The sequence below is a fragment of the Populus nigra genome, chromosome 14 (assembly GCF_951802175.1).
Source record: "Populus nigra chromosome 14, ddPopNigr1.1, whole genome shotgun sequence".
Lineage (NCBI taxonomy): Eukaryota > Viridiplantae > Streptophyta > Magnoliopsida > Malpighiales > Salicaceae > Populus > Populus nigra.
In genome coordinates this window covers 11,926,438-11,948,692 of record NC_084865.1, presented here as the reverse complement: position 1 = coordinate 11,948,692, position 22,255 = coordinate 11,926,438, and the positions used below count along the sequence as shown (strand labels likewise).

The window sequence follows — 22,255 nt, the reverse complement described above, 5'->3', positions numbered from 1 at the left end:
TGATAAGTATTTTGCTATGAATTTTATATGAAAAATGATGGTGATGAATTTACTAGTGATTAAAAGTGAAGTACATAACAACTAAAAAAATTAGGAACATAATAGATAAATTAAAAAGAAAATATTTAATATTTATGTTTAATCCACTTGTATAAAACAACAAGTCAGTAAGAACAACATTAATTTGTGACAATCCTTTTGTAGTCTTTGGAAGATTTAGAAAGAGATAAATAAAAGTTTGTTGAATATATTAAGAAAGATATTTTTAATAAGATTAAAAATAAAATTATTATAAAGCAATTTTAAAATATAAATTCTTGAAGAGAACAATTATAATGTAAGTTTTTTTATTTAAAAAATTCTTAAATTAATTTTGCTTGACTTGAGTTGGTAAATATACTTCAAATTAATTTCTTTGTATAACACATATCTATATAATATATAATATATAATATATAATATTTATTAATAATTTATCTTTTTATTTAAAAAATTATAACTCCGTTACTATTTGAGAGGGTAACTTAATTAAAATTAACTAATAAGTATTAGATTAAGATATTAAAGATTAGGTCAGAGAGGGTATTTTAATTAAAATTAATCAAGTCAAACCTAATATTAATGAACTGATGGACGTCGTCGTCATAGTCCTTGTAGGGAAACGTAGTTGCCATTAATTCCCAATAGCAGATGAGAAGTCATAGTTGCATGACTCGTATAATTATAATTATAATTCATGCTTCTAATCTGGACAGATCTCATAAATAAATAATAATAAAAAAATTGTTATTGTAACAGCCTTACTGTATACTAGCATAGCCTTCCTTACCTGGGCTATGCTTGACAGTGTGGTAGCGGTTATTTTTCTATAATTTTTTATGTTGAAATACATGTTAATGATTTTTTTTATTTTTAAAAAATCATTTTTGATATCAGCACATTAAAACGATCAAAAACGTATAAATCATATTAAATTTTAATAAAAAAAATTAAAACTTTTTGAGAACGTAGTTTGCACCGCGTTCCTAAACATGTTCTTACTAGATACTAAGTTTTGTATTTAAAAAATATTTTTTTATTTTTTTAATTTTAAAATATGTTTTTATGATTTTAAATTATTTTATATACTGATATTAAAAACATAAATTTTAAAATATTACTTTAATATATTTTCAAATAAAAAATAATCATTATATTCAGCACGCACCCTCTAAATTTCGAATCTGCAAATTGAGAGGGGCCCCGGAATTTTCCAAGCCCCATGTAGTTATTTGTGGAACATGTGGGTCCGTGCCACGTGCCACGTGCCTCTTGCCTTTCTCTTGGGAAGTTGACCGTTGACGTTGCCTTTGGTGCGGAGGGTGGAGCCACGTTCCATAGTCACTTGACAGATGAAAAACTAGCATATTTGGTTGCGGAGGGATGCTTCTTAGCTGACAAAGGGATGATGAGAAATTGACATCATCATATATGATAGATTAATGTGAAGATAATCATATAAAATGTTACTAATGTTGCTAAGTTAAATGATTATGCATCTTACTTGGTGCATGATCGTGTCCTTAATTAAGAATTTCAAAGAGATAATGACCAAGAAGGGAAGAGCATATCGATGTAAGCATAAACAATTAAGATACAAATGCTGGTCGGTTCAAGTGATTCAACGTTTGTTTCTTTTCAGTACAATAAGATTTTAAGTTTGAGTCTTGTAAATGGAATACACCATTACTAGGAAAGCTTTACCTTTTAGTGGGTCGTCCTGGCTCGACTATATTAGTTGGGGTCTAGTGGATTCCTAGATACTAGGGTTTAGATAAAAAAAAAATAAGCAATCAAGATGACTTATTTTCTATTAAAAAATATATAAATTTAAGAGAAGAAAATTATTAAACTTGGGTGAGTCCATGACCTGGATCACAGGTTTGACGAGTTAAACCATCATACCAGAGCTATTTTTTTTAATTGATATCTTTTTTTAATATGTATTTTTTTTAGAATTTATGTTTCAATTAATATCCAATATTTAATTATTTTTTTTTGGATAGGTGTTTTTTAATGGTGTTGTGTGTGTTTAATTTTTGAAAAGATTATTCTGATTCATCTATAATCTTTTTTATCTTTTGTATAGATGAATTTTATTTTCAAATAATATTTCTAAAATGTGCACCCTTATATAATATTTTTTTATTCAATTAATTTAATATGTTTGTCTATTTAAATTGTCGTTTGATTAAAAAAATAATTTTAATAAACAAAATTAGCAAACACAAAAGGATAAAAGTCTCATCTTTTATATATATATAATTGTTAACACTAAACCTTGTAGGTTTTTTGCTGTAGACAAAACATTGTGTTGTATTATTCACACACTCAGAGATTAGATTATCGTTCACTTACTGTATATTTTTATTTTTTCACTTTAGTCCTTAAACTTTTGTTGTTGGCAATTTGACCCTAAATTAAAGATTAATTGCTTTATGATTTCTTATGCAAAGAAGACAACATAAAAAAAAGAAGGATCTAAATGAAAAAGGCAGCCAAAATGTGTGATGTGTACAAAGTTTTCAAAAAATACATTATGGTCCTTAGGTTTACAAATAATATAATTTAGGTCCCTTTGAACATCTAAGATTCAATTGTGGTCTAAAACTTCATTTCCTTATATTTTAGTCCCTAGTTAGAGAGAGGAAAGATAAAGACTTGCTAGATCCCAACATTAGAAAGAAAAAATCAGTGTTTACAATGATTCCTGCCATCAAAATTATCTACTTTGTATAAAATGTTGCATTTAGTGAGAGGGGTTCCACTTAGATGTTTTTAAGCCTTAGAATTGCCTAAAAAACCAGATTTAAGCTCGGGAAGAGTTTTTGTTTCGGGTTTTTTTTGGTAGTTTTTTTGGTTTTTATGGATATTTATTGGTTTATCTGTTTAAAATCTTTTCTAAGTGTTTTAGGTTAAAAATAGATTAAAAATTGGGTTTCTAAGCAAAGAAAACCAAGAACCATAATTTTTCGGCCATCATAGTGGCCATATTCTGAGCAATTTCAGATAATGAGTCGTCTGTTTTATTTTTTTTGCAAAAAATATTATGCGGATTACATCAACTTTTAAGAAAATTAAGGGCTCACGCAAGGGTAGGTCCGTGTGTGGGCACTTTTCTTATGGTCCAAATGTTTGACCTAATTTACTAGGTCCAATAACGTCTGACCTGTTTTTAGTTTTAATTTTGACTTTTTATTTTTTTTAGTTAATACTTTTTATATATATTTTTATATATAATTTTTAAATTTATATTTTAATTAATATATTTTTTTCGTGATTGTTTTGGCTCATTTAGCCTTGTTTAAGTAACAATTATTTTTTTAATTATATTATGTGTATTTAATAGGCCAATATGATTTTTATATATCTTTTTTTTTCATTTTATATAGATTAGATTTATTTTAAAAAATAAAAATTTTATTTTTCGACAATATTTTTAGTATGTTTGGCCTTACATAATATTTTTTCCTTATATTTTATTTAATTAATTTTATGTGCGTGTCGATTTCTATTATTATTTATAAAAAAATAATTTCAATAAATAAATCCATTGAACACAACCGGATAAATGACTCGTGTTGCAAGATTAAATATCTTGATCTATATTTGTCTCTTATTTTTTTTAATTTTGTTTTTATTTATTGTTAATATTTTTTTTTATTTACATGAATGGTTTTAAATTTATTTAATTAGATGCATGCATAAATTTTTCAATTTATATGTAAAAAATCTTTTTATGTAAAACACTTTTTAAAAAATTCTACATATTTAATTTTTTATAAATAAAATAAATATTTAACCCGTAGCATAATGCTAGTTAAAAGGCTTGATTATCGCTAATCCACGAGTAATGCTATGCTTCTAACTTAAACCATCTTTGCAGAGAGTTTAAGCAATGGAAACAATTTAGAAGAACAATAAATTATAACTTCTTTGTCTTGCAAGATCGTGGGCGACGTTATTAAATAATTAAATCTGGGCACCTAATTGAGAGCTTAAAATGTTCTTGGAAGTTGCATAAACCTGTCAGGTTTATAAAATCAATTTCTTTTAATAATTTGATTTTAATATGCATGTTTATGCACTAAAATAATATCAATTTGAAGAGAATTTAAAAAATATTTAATGTTTAAAACCCTTGGGACATGATTTATAAAACTTTATAGGAATTTAATTGATTACAAGTATATAGGCCGATATTAAAGTTTGTTTGTTTGGGATTGTGGTTGTGATTATGCTAAAATGTATTAAAATAATATTTTTTATTTTTTAAAATTAATTTTTAAAATCAAAGTATCAAAATTATTAAAAATATAAAAAAAAGTTAATTTTTAACAAAAAAAAAATTTAAATTTTTTTTAAAATACAGTTTGTATCTCGTACCTAACGTAGAATAAATTATAATAATACAGTATACTTTACTGGCTGCTATCTAGCTGTCGTCCTTTCCACATTATTTAAGACAATTGTAGCCGCCATTGACCTCCCAAAGAATCTCTGGGATTCGTGCATGGCATTTACTTCAATTGAATATTGTAATAAAATAAGGTTGTCGGAACAGAAAATAAGTGGTTTTCTACTTTAGTTCAGAAGAATTAAAACATTACTATAAAACGCAATGAGAAGTGGCAGATCAACCATGTTTTGACTTTGAGCACTTCGAATCCAAATCTACACTATAGATTCTGCTAGGTATTCCAGATTGGCAACTGGGTTTCACTAAATTAAATTTGTTTTGGATAACTCTATTTGCCTACACATACAACACACTAATGGACAAACAAGTAACAAACCATCCAAAATTCATCAAGGACATTTGGTATGCACCTTGCAAAAACCGAAGATTTTGAGTGTTTGGGTGAGGATTTAATATTAGTAGATGAAAATTTAATAGGAAATTGTAAATTATGTTGATAGCTTAACAAATATTTTATGAATTAATAAAATATATTTTAATTTAAAAAGAGATATAATCGTGTAAGATTAGAATAACACCTTAAAACAAAAATAATAGAAGACATGATAGTTAAATTGGTTTTAATTTTTTTAAGTGATTTTACGGATAATTTTCATGTGAAAAACCACTTTATTGCTTATTAGACAGTTGGATCTTTTAAAATCAAGCCCATAAATTATTGTGCTGAGACAATTTTGTTATTTTTCCCAGATATTTTTTGATTTATTGTTTATTTGTGGATTCTGATTTAATTTTCTTAATATTTTTGAATTTTAGATTGTCTCCTAGTAAAGATAGATATTTTCCTGATATGTTTAAGGTCTTGTAAATCTATTGAGAAGATAATTATTGTAAATTTATTTTTTCAGAAAATAAAAAATAAAATTCTTATTTATAATCTTTTTAGCTTATTAAATTAGATTTGTTGTCTATATTTTTGCTATCCTATTAACTTTGAACTGCATTTTCATTTATATGATACTAGACATAGCTAGATAGTTAATGGTCTCAATAGAACTTGTCCCTTAAAATCGATTAAAAGCTATATATTATAGAATGCCGATTGAAATAATGAATTTAGTTTTATTTAATGCATAGAATAATCTGAAAATATCCTCATAGATAATCAAACTTAAATAATTAATTGAATTTAATCAAGGAAGTGATGGCTACGAGAACTTGCTTTCTGTAACGTTATATAAAAATCTAAACAGGATTGATTTTTTTTTTTTATGGCAAGAACTAATCAGGATTCGACCTTGAATTCTGTAACTTGTTTTTATGATAATTACTGGTAATTTTACTGACTCTAAATTTAACATAAAAAATATATGTAAAAAAAATGAGTTGGAAAACATTTAATTCCTTTATTTTACTGCTGTAAAACAGTAAACTAATATTTTACCACCAAAATCTGAGGAGGGAAAAGACAACAGAATTACCTAACCTGAAATTTAACAGAAATTGGAAATACAGTTAAAATGCAAACTGCATTCACACATTCCCTCCATTTCGTTTAAACACAACCAGATTTATTCATTTATTTATTTATTATTAAACCGCGATGGTTTCTTCGTGTCAACGACCTGTCCTGTTCCTTCTTCTCCTCCACCCTCCTTGGATTTCTTCTCCTTTCGTTTTCTCTCTAACAAAACCATTTCCTCTTCTTCTTCTTCAATAAAAAAACCAAAAATATGACGATTCAGAATATTCTTGTTACATTATTTCTGCTGTATTACTAGTAATTTATTTATTGTGGCCCATGCGTTGGATTCATAACCTTTCCTTCACTTCTTCTTCGTCTTCAACATCTTCGTCCTCAACATCTCCGTCCCTTTCTCTTCATAAAACTTCTTTCTTCTCCTTCTTCAATGGCCACGGATGAAAATTTCTCTTCGGCGAGGAGAGGTCATGGCAGTCGTTTTAGTTGGAATAATCCTCGTGGTTTGAGGATAGGTGGTGGTGGTGGTTATGATTGCCGTGACAGGCCTAGAATTTCAAGGCAAAAGAATCTGGGACATTTGATCGATCAAGACCTTCCAGGTCATCAAAAACAGGTGGCACCACCGGATCATCATGTGGATTCAGGTGCCCTTTCGAGGTCAACTTCGGCTTCAGTTGCTGTTCCATTGCCGCTTCCATTGCCGGTGCCTTCTGGGGATGGGGATTCGAGGTTTCCTTCGCCCAAGGAGAGGATTCGAGATGGTTTTAGGGAAAGAGAGAGAGACAGAGGTGATAGGATTGGAGAGGGATTATATCCTTCGAATTCTCCTATTTCTAGGTAATTTTGCTATTTGGATTTCTTTTTTAGGGTATTTTGAGGGTATTTTGTTGATCGATGATTAATTGATTGTTCTTTTCATCTCCAAAATGGAATATGAATTGTGGGTTTTTTTGATAAATAATGTTTTTATGCTATTCATAGATCGTAGGATGCTACATCCTGGAAAAACTGGTACACAATGTGGCATGTTTTTCTTGATTTAAAGAAATTTTGCCAACAGTTTTGGAGATGATATATGAATGATGACTTTCAGTCTTTTAATGCACAAGGCATTCTTGCTGCTTCAATTACATGCACCTCTGCCATGGCTGTATCAGAGATGCATTGTTCATTTGGCAGATAATTTGTTCTCCAGGCACTGAATTGAATATTTTTGGTTAATATGTGGTCCTATAACAGTGTTTTTGCTGGTCGAAACATGAAGAAAATGGCTGAGCGTTTAGACACTCGGTCATCCAGGACGGTGCGTCCAGATTTCAGTTCTGCACAGAGTTCTCGAGACAACTTCGAGATCAATATTCCTATTAGGAGTGCTCCTACTAGTCCATTTGCAAGCCCTGTTCATAGCCCACCAAGAACGAGTAGCACTGCTGGTATGTTTCCTTACTACCGCATGATTGCTAGAGAACACAAAGTGTGGTCTGCACCAGAGATGGCAACATTAGACACACCTGGGCTTCCTCCTCCAGCATTCATGGATGTCAGTGCTTTTAGTAATGACAGTTCTCCTCTTCAAAGTCCATCAAATATAAGTCCCCGCCGGAGAGCCAGAAGCCCAACTGGACCTTTATCGCCATTGACTTCCAGGTCATCAATCGAAAGCTCAGCTGCACGGCGTGAAAGTAATGCTAATTTTGAGGTCCACCCATTACCTCTTCCTCCAGGAGCAGCTGTCCCTTCGCCATCAGTGCCAGTGCCTATAGCTCTACATAAACCAGAGTTCCCATCTATGAAAAGTCAGTGGCAGAAGGGGAAGCTTATTGGACGCGGTACATTTGGAAGTGTTTATGTTGCCAGCAATAGGTACATGAATTCTATTCTCTGTTGTGCTGGCTTATTTTGGTGCAGTAAACCCCAATTGCAGTCTTTTGTTTCTGACAGGGAAACTGGGGCATTATGTGCAATGAAGGAAGTGGAAATGTTTCCTGATGACCCGAAATCTGCCGAGTCTATAAAGCAATTAGAACAGGTGATTCACCTTGTCTATAACAGGTTGATCCTGTAGCTTCATTCTCAAACACTCAAGTATATGTGTCATAATCTCCATAGCTTTATGCTGTGAAGATTCTGTGCTAGGTTTTTTTTTTTTTTTAATCTTACGAGGACTTTTACATCTAATGCTTCTGTGTTGGTTTTTCATATGCATTAAGATGAAACATTTTTTTTAGGCTTTATAGGATTACTAATAAACAATGTTAGGTTTTATTCCGCTCCGCTCCCAGCTTCTTTTCTTACTTCTATCATTTGTTTCAGGAAATTAAAGTTCTTAGCCAGCTGAAGCATCCAAACATTGTGCAGTATTATGGTAGTGAAGTAGTGAGTAATTCCAGTGGCTACTTTAGGTTCTTCCTTTTTCTTTTTCATTCAGAATAAGTATCTCTTTAGTTTTTTATGCTGTATATAGAATTCCTTTTGAACTTAATTAGTTAACAAATAATTTTGTGTGCAGGTTGATGACAAATTCTATATATATCTGGAGTATGTTCATCCGGGTTCAATCAATAAATACGTACATGAACATTGTGGAGCCATAACAGAAAGTGTTGTTAGTAATTTTAGTCGCCATATCGTCTCTGGGCTAGCTTACTTACACAGCATGAAGACAATACACAGGTACAGGAGTATGGGCAGTTTTATATTTTGAAATAAGTGTTAGCATACATTTTAAGAATTCTTTTAGGAAAGGGTCTGTGGAATTATGTTGCGTCTGTTTGTGGCTGAGAATCTCATATCTTCGTGTATCCAGGGATATAAAAGGGGCTAATTTGCTTGTTGATGCATCTGGAGTTGTGAAGCTTGCGGACTTTGGAATGGCAAAACTTGTGAGTACTGGTTTCTTTTCTTCTCTCCAAAATTATACTAGTCACATGAAAACATGCATAAAATTGTGTAATGTGTATGCATTGTGTCTGAACTATTGTATCTTTGGATATCTTTTAATGCTATCACGAGTTTGTTCCTGCAAGCAGCGTGGAGACTGATATGACTGTTGACTTTGTTCCTCTCTGTCGTTCATGCCCTCTTTATTCCTTTCCTCTTTTTCCTCGATAAACTTTGGTGCAGTGTTTAGAAATGTAGAAGGTTATCACTTAGTCATGGGTATTAGTACCCACCAAATTGGGGCAGGAGGGAAAATTTGGGGATGGTTCACATTCATTTCTTTTGTGCAAATAAATTTTCTTGGCATACTGTACTTTGTTCCCACTCGTGTTTTTGAAATTCTGCAACCTTCAGTAGAATACAGTTTAACATTCCTTTAGTATAGCTACTCCTGGGGTCCCGCTAGAGTGAAATCATCATTGTAATTTCCATTGAAGTTTTGATTTGCTCTGTCTCTTACTCGGCTCATAAAAATGGGACTTCTTTCTTGCTCAGCTTACTGGACAAGCAGCTGATCTTTCTCTCAAGGGAAGCCCTTACTGGATGGCTCCTGAGGTATGTTCCTGCACATCAATACTGTATGGCGTTTATTTTGTATCTTTTATTCTGACAGAATTGTAAAGAGGATCAATGAGAAAAAGGATTATTACGCTGCTTTAATGCAGACTGGAGAACTTAATTACATATCGTTGATGTGTACATATATATATACAACAATACCTAGTCATCATAGAATCCCTTTCCTATACGTATATTTCTCCTATAATTCTGCTAACAGTTATAATATCAACTACTACTAACTACAATCCTATAATACAAAGGTAAGCCGTTTATACATAGGATATGTCAGATTCCTTTCCTAACAAGAATTTCCTTCTTCGCAGCTCATGCAAGCTGTAATGCAAAAGGATGTTAGCTCCGACCTTGCTCTTGCTGTTGATATTTGGAGTTTGGGATGTACTATTATTGAAATGTTCACTGGGAAACCTCCTTGGAGCGAGTATGAGGGGGTGAGTAACGATTTTTTTTAATGTCTTTTTCTTATGTCGTAATCACCTTCAATTTGGTTTACCAAACATAGATGTCAATTAAGAAAATAATATAGGATGAAGGAAGGTTGAGCATTGACATTGTGGTGGAGGAAATGCTAGGGTTACCTTCTCCAGTCATTTCATGGAAATGGCTGAAGAAGGATGCAGACATTATGTAACTTTTAACTGGATTTGATACTGAGCGCTGAGGGTATGGTTGAGTGATCTTAATAGACTCAAGTCTTCTCATGTCAATTTAAAATTATAAGTTATCTTCTATTATGCAGGCTGCAGCCATGTTTAAAGTGATGAGGGATAGCCCAGGTATACCTGAAATATTATCACCTGAGGGCAAGGATTTTTTGCGCTGTTGCTTTCGAAGAAACCCAGCAGAGAGACCAACAGCTGCCATGCTACTAGATCATCGGTGGTTGAAAAACTGTCAGCACGTCAATGTCTCATATACCATCCAGTCAATCAATGGGATAAAATTGACTGTAAGCTACCAATATCATTCCCAATTTTATTTTATTTTTTCCTTTCATTTTCAGATTCAAAGCAGAATTTAATAATTTGGGTTATATATTGTATTAATTGGCAGGATATATCCCAAAGTCGAAGAGCATCTGAATTCAAGTCTGATCATCTACCAGGATTACCAAGCTCAAAAGGTACCAAAGGAAAGGCGACTTCTGACAGGTAATAGTTGAGTTTCTGCATTATATCCTTGCAAGACTTCTCTTCATTTCTTGAACATAGAATTAAATACATTCTCAAATGTGTAATTTCCTGTTCTTGCATGACTGCTGGCTCCAGCTACATGCATTATTCTTTTTCTCCAGCAAGACTGTCCAACGACCTCGCCATGAAACTTCCAACTTAACTGGCAAAATGGTCTCCATCATTCTCCTCATCCAGTTCCTGAGTTTCTTCCTACTCTAGTTCCTCTGCAGTTGGATTGGATCATACATCACGCCAGGTCTTCTTCTTCTTCAATGCCCATTTTAAGCAAATGTAGCGCTAAAATTAACCATGGCTTCAGGTAACACAAAACTGGAAGAGCCTCTGCTTTTTTTTTTAATAGGCTAAGCTAACAATAAACTCTAAATTGGAAAAAGGTCTATTGCTGTCCCTTGTGCATGCTGGTAGATTTCCGGTGGCCACAGTTTACTGAGTAGAAATTCTTCGCTTTATCGTTATCATCAATGCTTCCCGATGTTTTACATGCTTGTTCATCCTGAAATACAGGCTGTGTCAAGGATTTTAGAAGCAGGTTTTGTGCACTATTCATTGAGTTTAGAGCTTTAGCATTTCAGAAGTTCAACTGTATGTATATTTCCTAAGGTATTATTCTTGCCTTAATGTAACATCATTAGATTTTAGAGAAAAGTTATAACTATCCATCTACCGTGTTCCTGTCAATTTTCCAAGGAAATTTCATGAGACATAATAATCCTAGTAGATTCTTGGGCAGTCCCCAACTGTAAAATCTTCTTGCAAATTTTATATTTTAGTAGTTGGTAACTTGGTATTGAATCTTGAAAACTGTTGGACTGAATGATGATAATATGATATCAGCTTGAACAGATTTCTTCTTTTCTGTCAAGCATATGTCATCAGCTTCATTGTAAACAACAGAAATCTCCGTTTGCTACATGAAAATGTTGGAGGCTAAAATTGAAAAACAAAATGATTAAAAATGAGTAAACTTGGGTTAATTGTTAACATTAAAATGATTAAAAACAATATAAAGCTGTTTTCTTTTTCTCAACAAAAACCAATGGCTTTAATGTTAGGAATAATACTGTTTATTCAATATAATTCATTGGTTATTATTAGATTAATTGAGATAAATCAATCTTTTTATATTTTCTTAGCATGGTCTCTAAAAGCAAAAAACTTAAACCGGTGCTTCCTAGTCTTTTCCTTTTTAAAAAACAAATTGAAATGGCTTAATTATCTGGAAATAAAAAATTATTATGCTGGTATCTAGGGGCTTTTTCTTATTTCTCACCTAGTTTTTTTTTGTTATAATTAAGTTAAAGTAAAGGAGTTTAAGTATTTTTAATAAATATAAAATATTATTTTATTTTAAAAAATAATTAACGTGTGCGTTGCATGTGTCAATAAGAATGAGATGCCCACCCTATTCAGGTGGCACACGAGGTGTCTTTACTAAACGAGCGGTGGCTTGTGGGGTGACATTCAAATCATCTTGACTACCCACCATCCCTAAGAGGCGAGTGTTGCCAACAAACTTTCAATTTAGCGGCAATGATCTTTTTTTTCTTTCTCTCATTGGTTTTCGTGTCTAACCCTTTATTTTTTTTAAAACAGCCCTTCAATTTGTTTTTCCTTCAGATTTGGTCCTTGTTATTTTTATTACTATTTATTTTATTTGAAATAATTTATAAAATTAGAATTTTATTTCAATTTCAACCTCCTTTAATTTTCTTATTTATCATATTTAGTACCATTCTTTTCATTTTCATTTTTTTTATCCTTTTCTTGATTTTTTTTATTTTTTAATTTTATCTTTCATTGTTTTATTTCATTTAATTCTCATCATTATTGTTTTGATTGCTGTTTGTTTTGTTTTAAAATTTTAGATTAATAGATTGCTTTGTTATTGTTTTTTGGGTTTGTCTTCCAATGAGTATCCTGGGTCACGAATTTCATAGACTAGCCTGATTTGACTTTGAACCTTTTTTTAGGTTTTTTTTATTTAATTTATTTTCAATTTCATCATTTAACATTAGATTATTGGGTCTTCAACTTTGTGATTTTTTCCCTTTTTTTTTCGATGAGGTTATTCTAGTCTCATATCCCGGGTTGCAAGTTAGTCGAGTTATCCCTAGTTGACTTAATTTTTTTTTTCTGATGTATTTTTTTAATTGGCCCTTTTCTTCCAGTTTCATCTTTCATCATTTAGTTTGCTTAAGAGTTGACCTCCATTGTTTTATTCAACATCTTTTTTATACAGTTATTCGGATCTTACAACCAGGCCATAAATTTTACATGTTGACACAAATTATGTATTTTGTTTTTTGTTTTAAATTGATTTTTTTAATTGATTTTTTAATATTTAATTTGTTAGTAATTGAGCTTTAAATTTTTTTATGAGATTATTTCATTTTTTATTTTTCTTTTAAATTTTTTTTATAATCATATTATTAAATTAACAAAACTTATTAATTTCTGTACTCACACGTTTTTCTTTCTCTCTTGAAATTACTATCTCTTACAAGACTAGAGGCTAACGTCTTTTCAGGTCCACCATACAAATAAAGAAAAGCGGACTTTCTAGGCCCTACTTAAAGCTACCTATCCTCCTTCACATGACACCGAGGGGTCCAAACATTGACTGATTGACCTACCATCGCATGACATCCTTTGTAGTCAATTGTATGGCAAAGATGCTCTGTTATCTCACCAGAAACCTCCACCGGTTCAGCACTTTTCAGGCAACATCACCCTTTTCTCGTTTAGTTCTGTCTTAACATGACATTAGAGCATCGTTTTTGTACAGGGAAAAGGGCTTACAACTTCCATCCATTACATGACACTGTCTGCTCACGTCGGGTTTTTATCTATTTTAGAATTAAAGTGGACACCCATCTGGCAGGATCTATGCACCTTCCTCCCACTTGTGCTTAAAACTTTGCTGAAGATCACTCTAGCCCTGGGTATAGCAGCTTTTATGCCAAATTATTGAAAAATAAACCATGTTTAGGAATTAGGCATATGTGCCTACCACTTAATTACAGGCTTTTAGTCTATTGAAGATTATGCTCGTCTCGAGCAGCATGCCCTAGTCCAGGGTATCTTGAACGTGATTCCTCCTCCTTTTTTTATTTTTTTTTCCTCCCTGTCTGGTGATCTTTGCTACAAAGAATAAAATAAATTCATGTTAAGTTGAAAGTGACACTTGAATGAACAGCAAACCTCTCTCATCAATTATTGAATCTGTATCAATGTTGCTTCCACTAATCTTCTAAAATTGAGCATTCTGCAAGAGTTTCTGAATAATAATAATAAAATGTTAAATCCCCAACAAAAAGATGTCTTTTGTCATAAAATAAAAGGCACAACTTGAATGGAATCCATGACCGAATATGGCATTCCTAACAGTGTCTCAGTCTAATTGTTTGGATCGAAGGTGAGTGCATATCTACAAGCAGCAGGAGTTGAGTGGCGTGCCTTTCTCCATGTATATATATATATATATATATATATATATATATATATATATATATATATAGTTTAGGCAAAATGCCAGTAGAAACCGTCCCCTCTTGACGACAAATTAATTCGTAAATGACAAATCCATGAGCTTGCTAAACAAAGAGAAAAAAATATTGGCTGATTGATTGAAAGAATCACCGGCAAATCATGAGTATCTTATATTATTATTTTTCGGTTGGTTCTTTCATTTTTATCTTCTCGTCTATTTTTTATATTATTATTTTCCCCCTGATTTTGATTGCATAGAAAAAAAAGGATTAATTTAAGGTTAATTCGGACTTTTTTGATGACCTATTTTTCTTTTTAATTCTCTTTTTTTTATTATCTATTTTTCTCTTATATCACATCACATTATTTTTTTCTTTCTTTCTTTTTGCCATTGAATCTTATGTTTTAATTATTGTATCTTCATAAAATTTTGCGTTAATTTTTATTAAGATTAATTAATTTACAAAAGACATGTTTTTTGAAACATGATTAAACAACCATTATTGGAAAAATCAATAATATAAAATGTACTTGTATTCAAATTATGTTATTTTTTAATTACTTTTTTAATCTATATTATTCTCTCAAATATTTACCAAACTATGTTATTTTTCTTAAAAAAAATTCATAAAACTCCATCTGCTTTCATTTAGGTCGTGTATGATTCATTATTCTGATATCTAATCTGCACTTTACCTAATATTTTACTTTTTAATTTTTTTTAAAATATATTTATATATTTAATACTTTTTAACTACATTTCACTGTATAAATAACAAAAAATCACTATTAGTATAGATTATTTATACATATGATATTTAATTGCATAATTTTATATATAGTTATTATAAATATTGACGACTTCAATGATATTTAACGATACAATTTTACATTTAAAATTGTATCTATTATTAATATTTTAAATATGACTTCAAAAATAACATTATCTGTAATTAAGATTCTTTACACAAATTGACTTATGTGATTTTGTGAAGGGTTAAAAATTTTCAAAGAGAGAATTAAAAATAAAAAAACGAAAAAAAATCAGATTGAGTTGGATATTCGATCGACTAGTAAAACTTGAAAAAAAAAAAACCCTTCACCCTGATTAAATTGCGAGTGCATAATAAAACTATTTCCAGCCCAATACATTATTATCCCTGTTGAGCCATGTATTTTATCAATAAAACTATAACGAGTAATTAATGTCGGTTTAAGTATTCATCAATACAACTAAAACAACTATTTATATAAATAATTAACCATGTTAATATATTATTTTAGTAGTTTAATAACAAGTTTTGTGCTGTTTATTAAGTGGTTAACACGTGGTGAGTGTTAGTTTGAGATTATGAGTTTGAACGCTAGCTGAAGCAACATGTTATTCACGTATATTTTTTTTTTTAATTAAAAGAAGAGGTGAATGGCATAAGAAGTTAAAAAATAAAAAGACTTTTTCTATAATCCACAGCTTTTGTTATTGTCTATTTGGGTTCCTTTTTTTTAATTTTTTTTTATTTTTTTTCACCTTTTCATCTTTTTAATATAAGTTTTTTACTTTTTAAAGGGGTGAGGTTTTATTTAATTTTATTGTGGTTTATATATATTTTTATTATATAATAAAAGTTTTTTTGTCCTTTTTTATCTTTTCATTTTTTTTTAATTTCATGTTTTTTTTTAAATTTTATTATTTAGTATTAAGTTGTTTTATTTTTTCAAACCTACCTAGCAAATAAAATCATATCAAAGTAATTTGTATAAGATTTAATTTAAAATCTAAACCAAATAAATAATCAAGTTAAGATTTTTCAAGTTTGAACAATTACATTAAATTTTATAATATTATAAAAAAAATGCTGACAATTTAAATATTATTTGTCTTATTCAACTTAATTTTATCCAAGTCACAGCGATAGGATAGTCAATAAAGGAGTTATTACTAAAGACACAATTAAAAAAAAATGTCTTTTATTTTTATTGATGAATTATCTTTATTCATTATTAAACACTAAAACAAATAAAGAAATGGAAAGAGAGGAATGCATTCACGTGATCATAGGCACTTGTTTATTTCCTTTCCCATCCCTTCGACCCTTCCCTGTCATTCACTTTCACTTCCCATTCCTTCTTTTCTCTAAAGAACAAAAAAGAAAAGAGCCTTGCTTAGTTAGCAAACAGTTAACAACAATCTAGAGAGAGAGAGAGATGGAGCCACCAGCAACAATGGCCATCGACAGGGATTACCACGCAGGAGAAGATGATGAACAGGAAAAAGCTGTCAACGAATGGTATCATTATTATTATTATTTCCTCTATCTTTATTGGGTTTGTCTTCTGTTTTTCCGTTCTGAATCAAAAGAAAAAATCCAATTTTCTTTTGAGTATCTATGTAATTGATTGTTTGTGTTTGTGTTTGTGTTTGACGGGGGATGCAGCTGTTCCTGCTGTTATGATTGCTCAGAGAGCTGCTTTGATTACCTTTGCTGTTTCAACCTCTGCTAAGTGTTGTCGGCTTCATCTAAAATATTGTTTCTTTCCTTCCTCCCTTCATTAGTCCCATCGTAACAATTAACTGCCATGGCATGTACAAGCTCGACGCTGATTGGGAAAATCATGTCATTTAATTAGCAAGAAAACACAGATGATTTCTCTTTGTTTTTCTTCTCTTTTCTTTTTCCTTTATATATATATATATATATATATATATATATATATTGACTGGCTTTGGCTTTAGATTGCATCAATTCCTGGATATGGAGTCTTATTTGTGGATGACTTCGACCCATTTCAAGTTGAAAATATGTCAAAATTCGGCCACTCATATATATGTTTTTGGCTTGATATAAATCTGATTGAGTAGCTGAAATTAGGTTGCTGAGCATTGAAAATGTCCTTAATAGAGAAATATTTGTATAATGTTTATTTCTTTTTGTTACAAAAAACTCAATCATCCACTCATAATTGGCTAAGAAAAATGAAGAGATTACTTTAGTAAACCAGAGGATCTCCCATCGGATTTAGTTTTGCACCTGTTTTAATGAATTGAATTCTTATAAATTGAATTCCTTGGAATTCAATTTATAAAAATGATGTAAAACTAAATCATAAGAAAAATCAATACTCTCAAAAGAGTTCTAAACACAAGAGTTCAATTACCTTTCTAAATTGAATTCAATTCTCAGGATTGCAAACTAGTTATAAAGAATTAATTCTAAAAAACTTATTGTGAATTTGCCGGTATCAAAATCGATTTTTTTCATGCTAAAAATTAAACAAGGTAAGAAAAGTTATGGGAAAAAGTTGAGGATAGAAAAATTACTCAAATGATTATATTTTAGTTATAAAAAAAATTCAATCCTGATGTTAATAAGTTTATTTTTACAAAAAGTGTTTAAAGGAGATGGTGTTGCCTTATAACCTTGATAGAAAAAGTAAATTTGGGTCCATAATTTTTTTTAAAAAAATTGTTTAGTTTTTATTTTTTAAGAGTGATTAAAAGGTGTTTTGGGTTGAAAATAAGTTTATTGAGGTTACTAGGATTTTTAATGTATTTTCATATGAAAGCAAGTTGAAAATGGATTTTTAAAGTTTAAAGACTTGAACCTTGATTTTTCAATTACCATAGGTAACCAGAAAATTGTCTTATAGATGACAAGACACTACCATAAAATTAGACAATACTGATAGAATATTCTGTTGGCGTTTAAGCTAAATTTCATTGGTATTTTTAATTGCTTATAAAATAATCATGCCAAAAAATAAAATTTTCCCATCTATTTTCCATCAGAAACTCCATTGGCATCAAAATTGATGATAAAAAATTTCGTTCCTATTTCCATTTGTGTTTTTTTTTTTTATAGTTGTAATCCCTTAGCCTATAATTATCACCTGAACAATCAATCAATCAAACAAACAACAACAACAATTATAAAATCAATAAACCACAACCATAATTCACAATAAACCACAACAAAAACGTATGACCAGAATAAAATGTACTTATACAAATTTCACATTACATTTCAATAATTCACAAAAATAAGATAAATAATATTTCATACACAATCAATTTTTAATTAAATATATATATATGAACAATACATTAAAACTCCTAAGATCCTAAACCAAAAGGTCTAGAAGGGGGAGGAAAATGTCCTAAACTAGAAGGTCTGGAAAGGGAGGAAAAGGTATATCTATGTATGCATTCATCTGAGCCCAATACATCTTATTTTCTTGTTAGGGTTCTATTTTTATTTATGCTCTCATTTATGCTTTGAGATTTGCCATGAAATCTATTTTCATTTATGCTCTGATATTCTGCATCTCAATAGACAATTGTTCTTGAACCATATTCTAGACCAGTTTATCAAAGTTCTATGATGCATTGTTTTGGACTGGAATATGGTATGCCTATAGTTAAAACAACTTGGTCTTTTCTCATTTCTTGTATTGATGTCATATGCATGCTATAAACCCAATTCCTATTGAGTATATCACTTGCAATAGTCTCTCACAATAGTTGAGGATCATAAAAAGAATGAGTGGAAGTGGCTTTGCTAAATTTTATAGCCATGTTGGTGTTAAATGGCTCCTATAAAATTAAAAAAATAAATAAATCAAATTCCTAAATTGAATAATACCATTGATGCAAATAAATATTATTAAGGCAATGTTAATTATAAAAAAAACTTATAATGAACATTTTTGCTTCTATATTATTTTCTCTTTTCCCTTGTCTCCTTTTTTTATATGAGTCCTCATATAACTACATTAAAGTTGGTTCGCACGCATCCAAAAATTTTCCTCCTTTCTTTTCTTCTCTAGTGTGTTTGCTCATTGAACCATGCATTTCTTTATTTTTGTTATATGTAAACGGATCAGAAGCGCTTCTTAAAGCTTTTTTATTCCATAAATTATTAAAACAATTCTCAATTACTCTCTATAACAAGCCTTAACTTATATCTTTTTCGCTTCTCAACATCATTAGAGTTGACTTTTCTAATTGTTCGTTTACAGGCATCGTATATCACGCAACCTGATACAAAAATTTGTTAAGTAAAAACAAGATAAGGAAATAAAAGATGATGAATTTACAATAATATAACATTATTTGATTTAAACTTACCTAGTTGCACCGCGGTTTTCCCACACTCTCCTGACAAGCACCTCGTTGCTCTCGTCTCACAAAAATTCTTTTTTAACTCATTTCATACATTAATTAGTTTTTAAAATCTAAAAGACTGTAACTCAAATCAGAGATTATTAACCTTATACATCTACTATATACATTCATTCAGGATGATCATGAAACTGACTCCATTCAATGTTTATTCGAACGACCACTTCATTATAGAGGTGAGCGATCATGCAGCTTTAATATTGGTAACCTTGAAACTCAATTCATCAAAGTTATTTTTATGTAATGTAAAACTTAAAATAACTTAAGACAAACAAATAACATCATGTGACAAAACATTAATTACATGCCTTTATATTATGCTTGAAACATGCTTTATCGAAGAAAATGATGCATGCTCTATTGTCTTTAGTGGTTGCGTATTGGTCGATAACTTGTATATATTATGTCTCTTTATAATCATTACATAGATTCATAACACAATTATATCGACACTATTACTTGATGAAGCAATATCGCTCTTGTTGAACTTGAATTTGTTTTTTCTTGAATACATGATACCTAAAAAATAATAATTAACACAATGATACTAAACCAGAAGAAGACACATGCTTCTAGACATTCATAAACATCATAATTTTTTCTTTGAATATTCATAAAAAAGTTATAATCCTAGAAGTCACAATCCCAACAATAAATGAGAGCACTAATAACAATTAATTCATGTATCACCATTCATTACAAAACTCAAAGATCTTACACTTATAAAAACATAAAACCATAGCTTGCTACAATAAAAGTTTTGAGTTTAATTTTCAACTCACATTTTAACCTTTAATCAAAATTTAAACAATAATCTCTCATTTCAATTTCATTTCACAACCTCACATTAAACTCAAAATTCTACTTAATTCATGTCTTTTCACCATGAACCTATTTAAATTATCAACAAAATAAAACCTTCACTAAACCAAATAAAATAATAATAATTTAAAACAATACCTAAAATTAAAAAAAAATCTTTCTTTTTTATCAACATGCAAAAATCAACAAAACCCATAAAACCCCAAATCACATAAACCAAATGGCAAATAAATCACCCCTAAATCAGTTAAAAATCCTAACCATAACATAGGATTTAACAATGTAAAACCCTAAGTTTATTAAACGAAGAAGAAGAAATCAAACTTGAGATGGGTAGAAGAGAGGTATGATTTCAACACTATATTTATGAGTGGGGGAGGTATTTTGTTAGAGTTAATGGGAAGGGCTGATGTGTTTTTGTTTTAAGGAAGAAGAACAAAGGGAGGAGAGATGAGGAATTGTCGGGTTTTAATTTATTTTAAAATTATTTATTGAAATTTCATCAGCAATTTGACATGTTAGCCATGTCTATAGAATTGCTATATATATATATATATATATATATATATATATATATATTATTCCATCGTCGTTTCCATCAGAAATTACTGATAAAAATTTTTCATTGATTTTTATCGATAAATAGAGACAAAATATTTTATGTCAGAGTTTCCGTTATTGTTTTCTAATTTTCTAGTAGTGAGTCATATACTATAATAAACGATGTGTTGTTTGTTAAAAAAAAAATTAAACTAGGTGCTCAACCCTGGGTATCTAGGCCTATACGTGCCTAGGTTTTTTTAACTCTTGGCTAAATGTAGTCGCAACTTGCTTTTTTTTTTTCTCAATATTTTTCCAATAATATGTCGTTTCCATCAGAAATTACAGATAAAAATTTTTCGTTGTGAATTTTATCGATAAATAGAGACAAAATATTTTATGTCAGAGTTTCCGTTATTGTTTTCTAATTTTCTAGTAGTGAGTCATATACCATAATAAATGATGTGTCGTTTGTTAAAAAAGATTAAACTAGGTGCGCAACCCTGGGTATCTAGGCCTATACGTGCCTAGGCTTTTTAACTCTTGGCTAAATGCAGTCGTAATTTGCTTTTTTTCTTAATATTTTTTTCTAATTTTAATTAATATCTCTTTGTTATTTTTAAATTTTTTATTTTTTTTAAATAGTAATTAATGTTTTTAATTTTTCTTCAATCTATATACTTTAAAGAGATTATTGTAATTTATTTTTATTTTTTTTCTTTTATATTTTTTATATAAGTTATATTTGTATGATGGATTTATAAAAATGAAGACCATTTGTTCTTAGAAACTAGAATTAATCTCTAAGATAAAATAAACAAAAAAGTATAAAATAAAAAGGCATAATTAAAGTAAATTATTTGCATGTGAATTTATTTTTTGCCTTTAATATGAAGATCAACTCTCTACTTGAGTATTTAAGATTAGCATTAACAAATCCTTGTTGATTTATTTGTTCATATTTTTTTTAATTTATTTTAATAAATGTAAACACTATCTTTTCAATTCTCAATTAAAAAAAAATATAAAACAATGTATCCATTACATCAACGCTTTTGTTTCTTATATTTTTTTTACATTAAAAATTAATTTAGAATCTTACCTTCAATGTAGCATTAAACTTTAGTCGGCTAGGCAAGTTAACTTGGAGATCCATTGACCTGAAGCCTATTTCAAGTCAAATGTTTTTTGAACTATTTTGAACATTGACTAGATAAAATTCAGGTGGCTCGATGACTAAATTATAACTCGGTTGACTCGGCCAAACATGAGTGACTTAGTGAGTGAATCTACAATCCAATTGATTATCAATTCCAATGAATTTTTTAATTTGTGTAAAATAAATTACTTTGTTTTTATAATTTTTAATTAAAAAAAAAAACAATATTATTTTAGAACAGACTTGAGTTTTTTATCATTATAGGGATTGACTTGACAATCTCCCGGCCCTAAACGGGATCAGATATGTGATTGGGTTTTGAAGTCTTAACTAGAAACAGCCTTATAATCATTTGCCCAACTAGCAGCCCAGTCCATATTGAACTTTAAAATGTTGTCTCTTATTACGA

At 29.8% G+C, this 22,255-nt stretch overlaps 1 protein-coding gene and 1 long non-coding RNA gene across 5 annotated transcripts; both read left to right on the top strand.

Moving 5' to 3' along the window:
* The first annotated feature begins 6,047 nt into the window (after positions 1 to 6,047).
* Positions 6,048 to 13,749, top strand: LOC133672681 (mitogen-activated protein kinase kinase kinase 5-like). Of its 4 annotated transcripts, XR_009834887.1 has the most exons (13): positions 6,048 to 6,779; positions 7,182 to 7,805; positions 7,884 to 7,971; positions 8,256 to 8,318; positions 8,452 to 8,615; positions 8,749 to 8,824; positions 9,378 to 9,437; positions 9,767 to 9,892; positions 10,201 to 10,410; positions 10,515 to 10,612; positions 10,730 to 10,955; positions 11,162 to 11,257; positions 12,045 to 13,749. XR_009834887.1 is itself a non-coding variant. In XM_062093168.1 (11 exons), exons 1-11 carry the CDS (start codon positions 6,370 to 6,372, stop codon positions 10,794 to 10,796), a joined length of 1,986 nt encoding a protein of 661 aa, XP_061949152.1. In that variant the 5' UTR covers positions 6,048 to 6,369; the 3' UTR covers positions 10,797 to 11,449. The 4 variants fall into 4 exon arrangements, 1 of the variants encoding a protein (XP_061949152.1); XR_009834886.1 differs by lacking the exon at positions 12,045 to 13,749 and having other exon boundaries at positions 11,162 to 11,449; XR_009834885.1 differs by lacking the exon at positions 12,045 to 13,749 and having other exon boundaries at positions 11,032 to 11,449.
* A 2,435-nt stretch (positions 13,750 to 16,184) lies between these two features.
* Positions 16,185 to 16,799, top strand: LOC133673515 (uncharacterized). Its single transcript, XR_009835001.1, has 2 exons — positions 16,185 to 16,434; positions 16,582 to 16,799. It is a non-coding gene; the product is annotated as an uncharacterized LOC133673515 (long non-coding RNA).
* The last annotated feature ends 5,456 nt before the right edge of the window (positions 16,800 to 22,255 follow it).

What these genes read in the sequence shown, in the direction of transcription:
- LOC133672681 (XM_062093168.1), top strand. Translation starts at nt 6,370, where the DNA reads ATGGCCACGGATGAAAATTTCTCTTCGGCGAGGAGAGGTCATGGCAGT. An exon ending in CTTACTGGATGGCTCCTGAG is followed by an intron (nt 9,438 to 9,766) that starts GTATGTTCCTGC and finishes CCTTCTTCGCAG; the next exon opens with CTCATGCAAGCTGTAATGCA. An exon ending in GGAAAGGCGACTTCTGACAG is followed by an intron (nt 10,613 to 10,729) that starts GTAATAGTTGAG and finishes TGCTGGCTCCAG; the next exon opens with CTACATGCATTATTCTTTTT.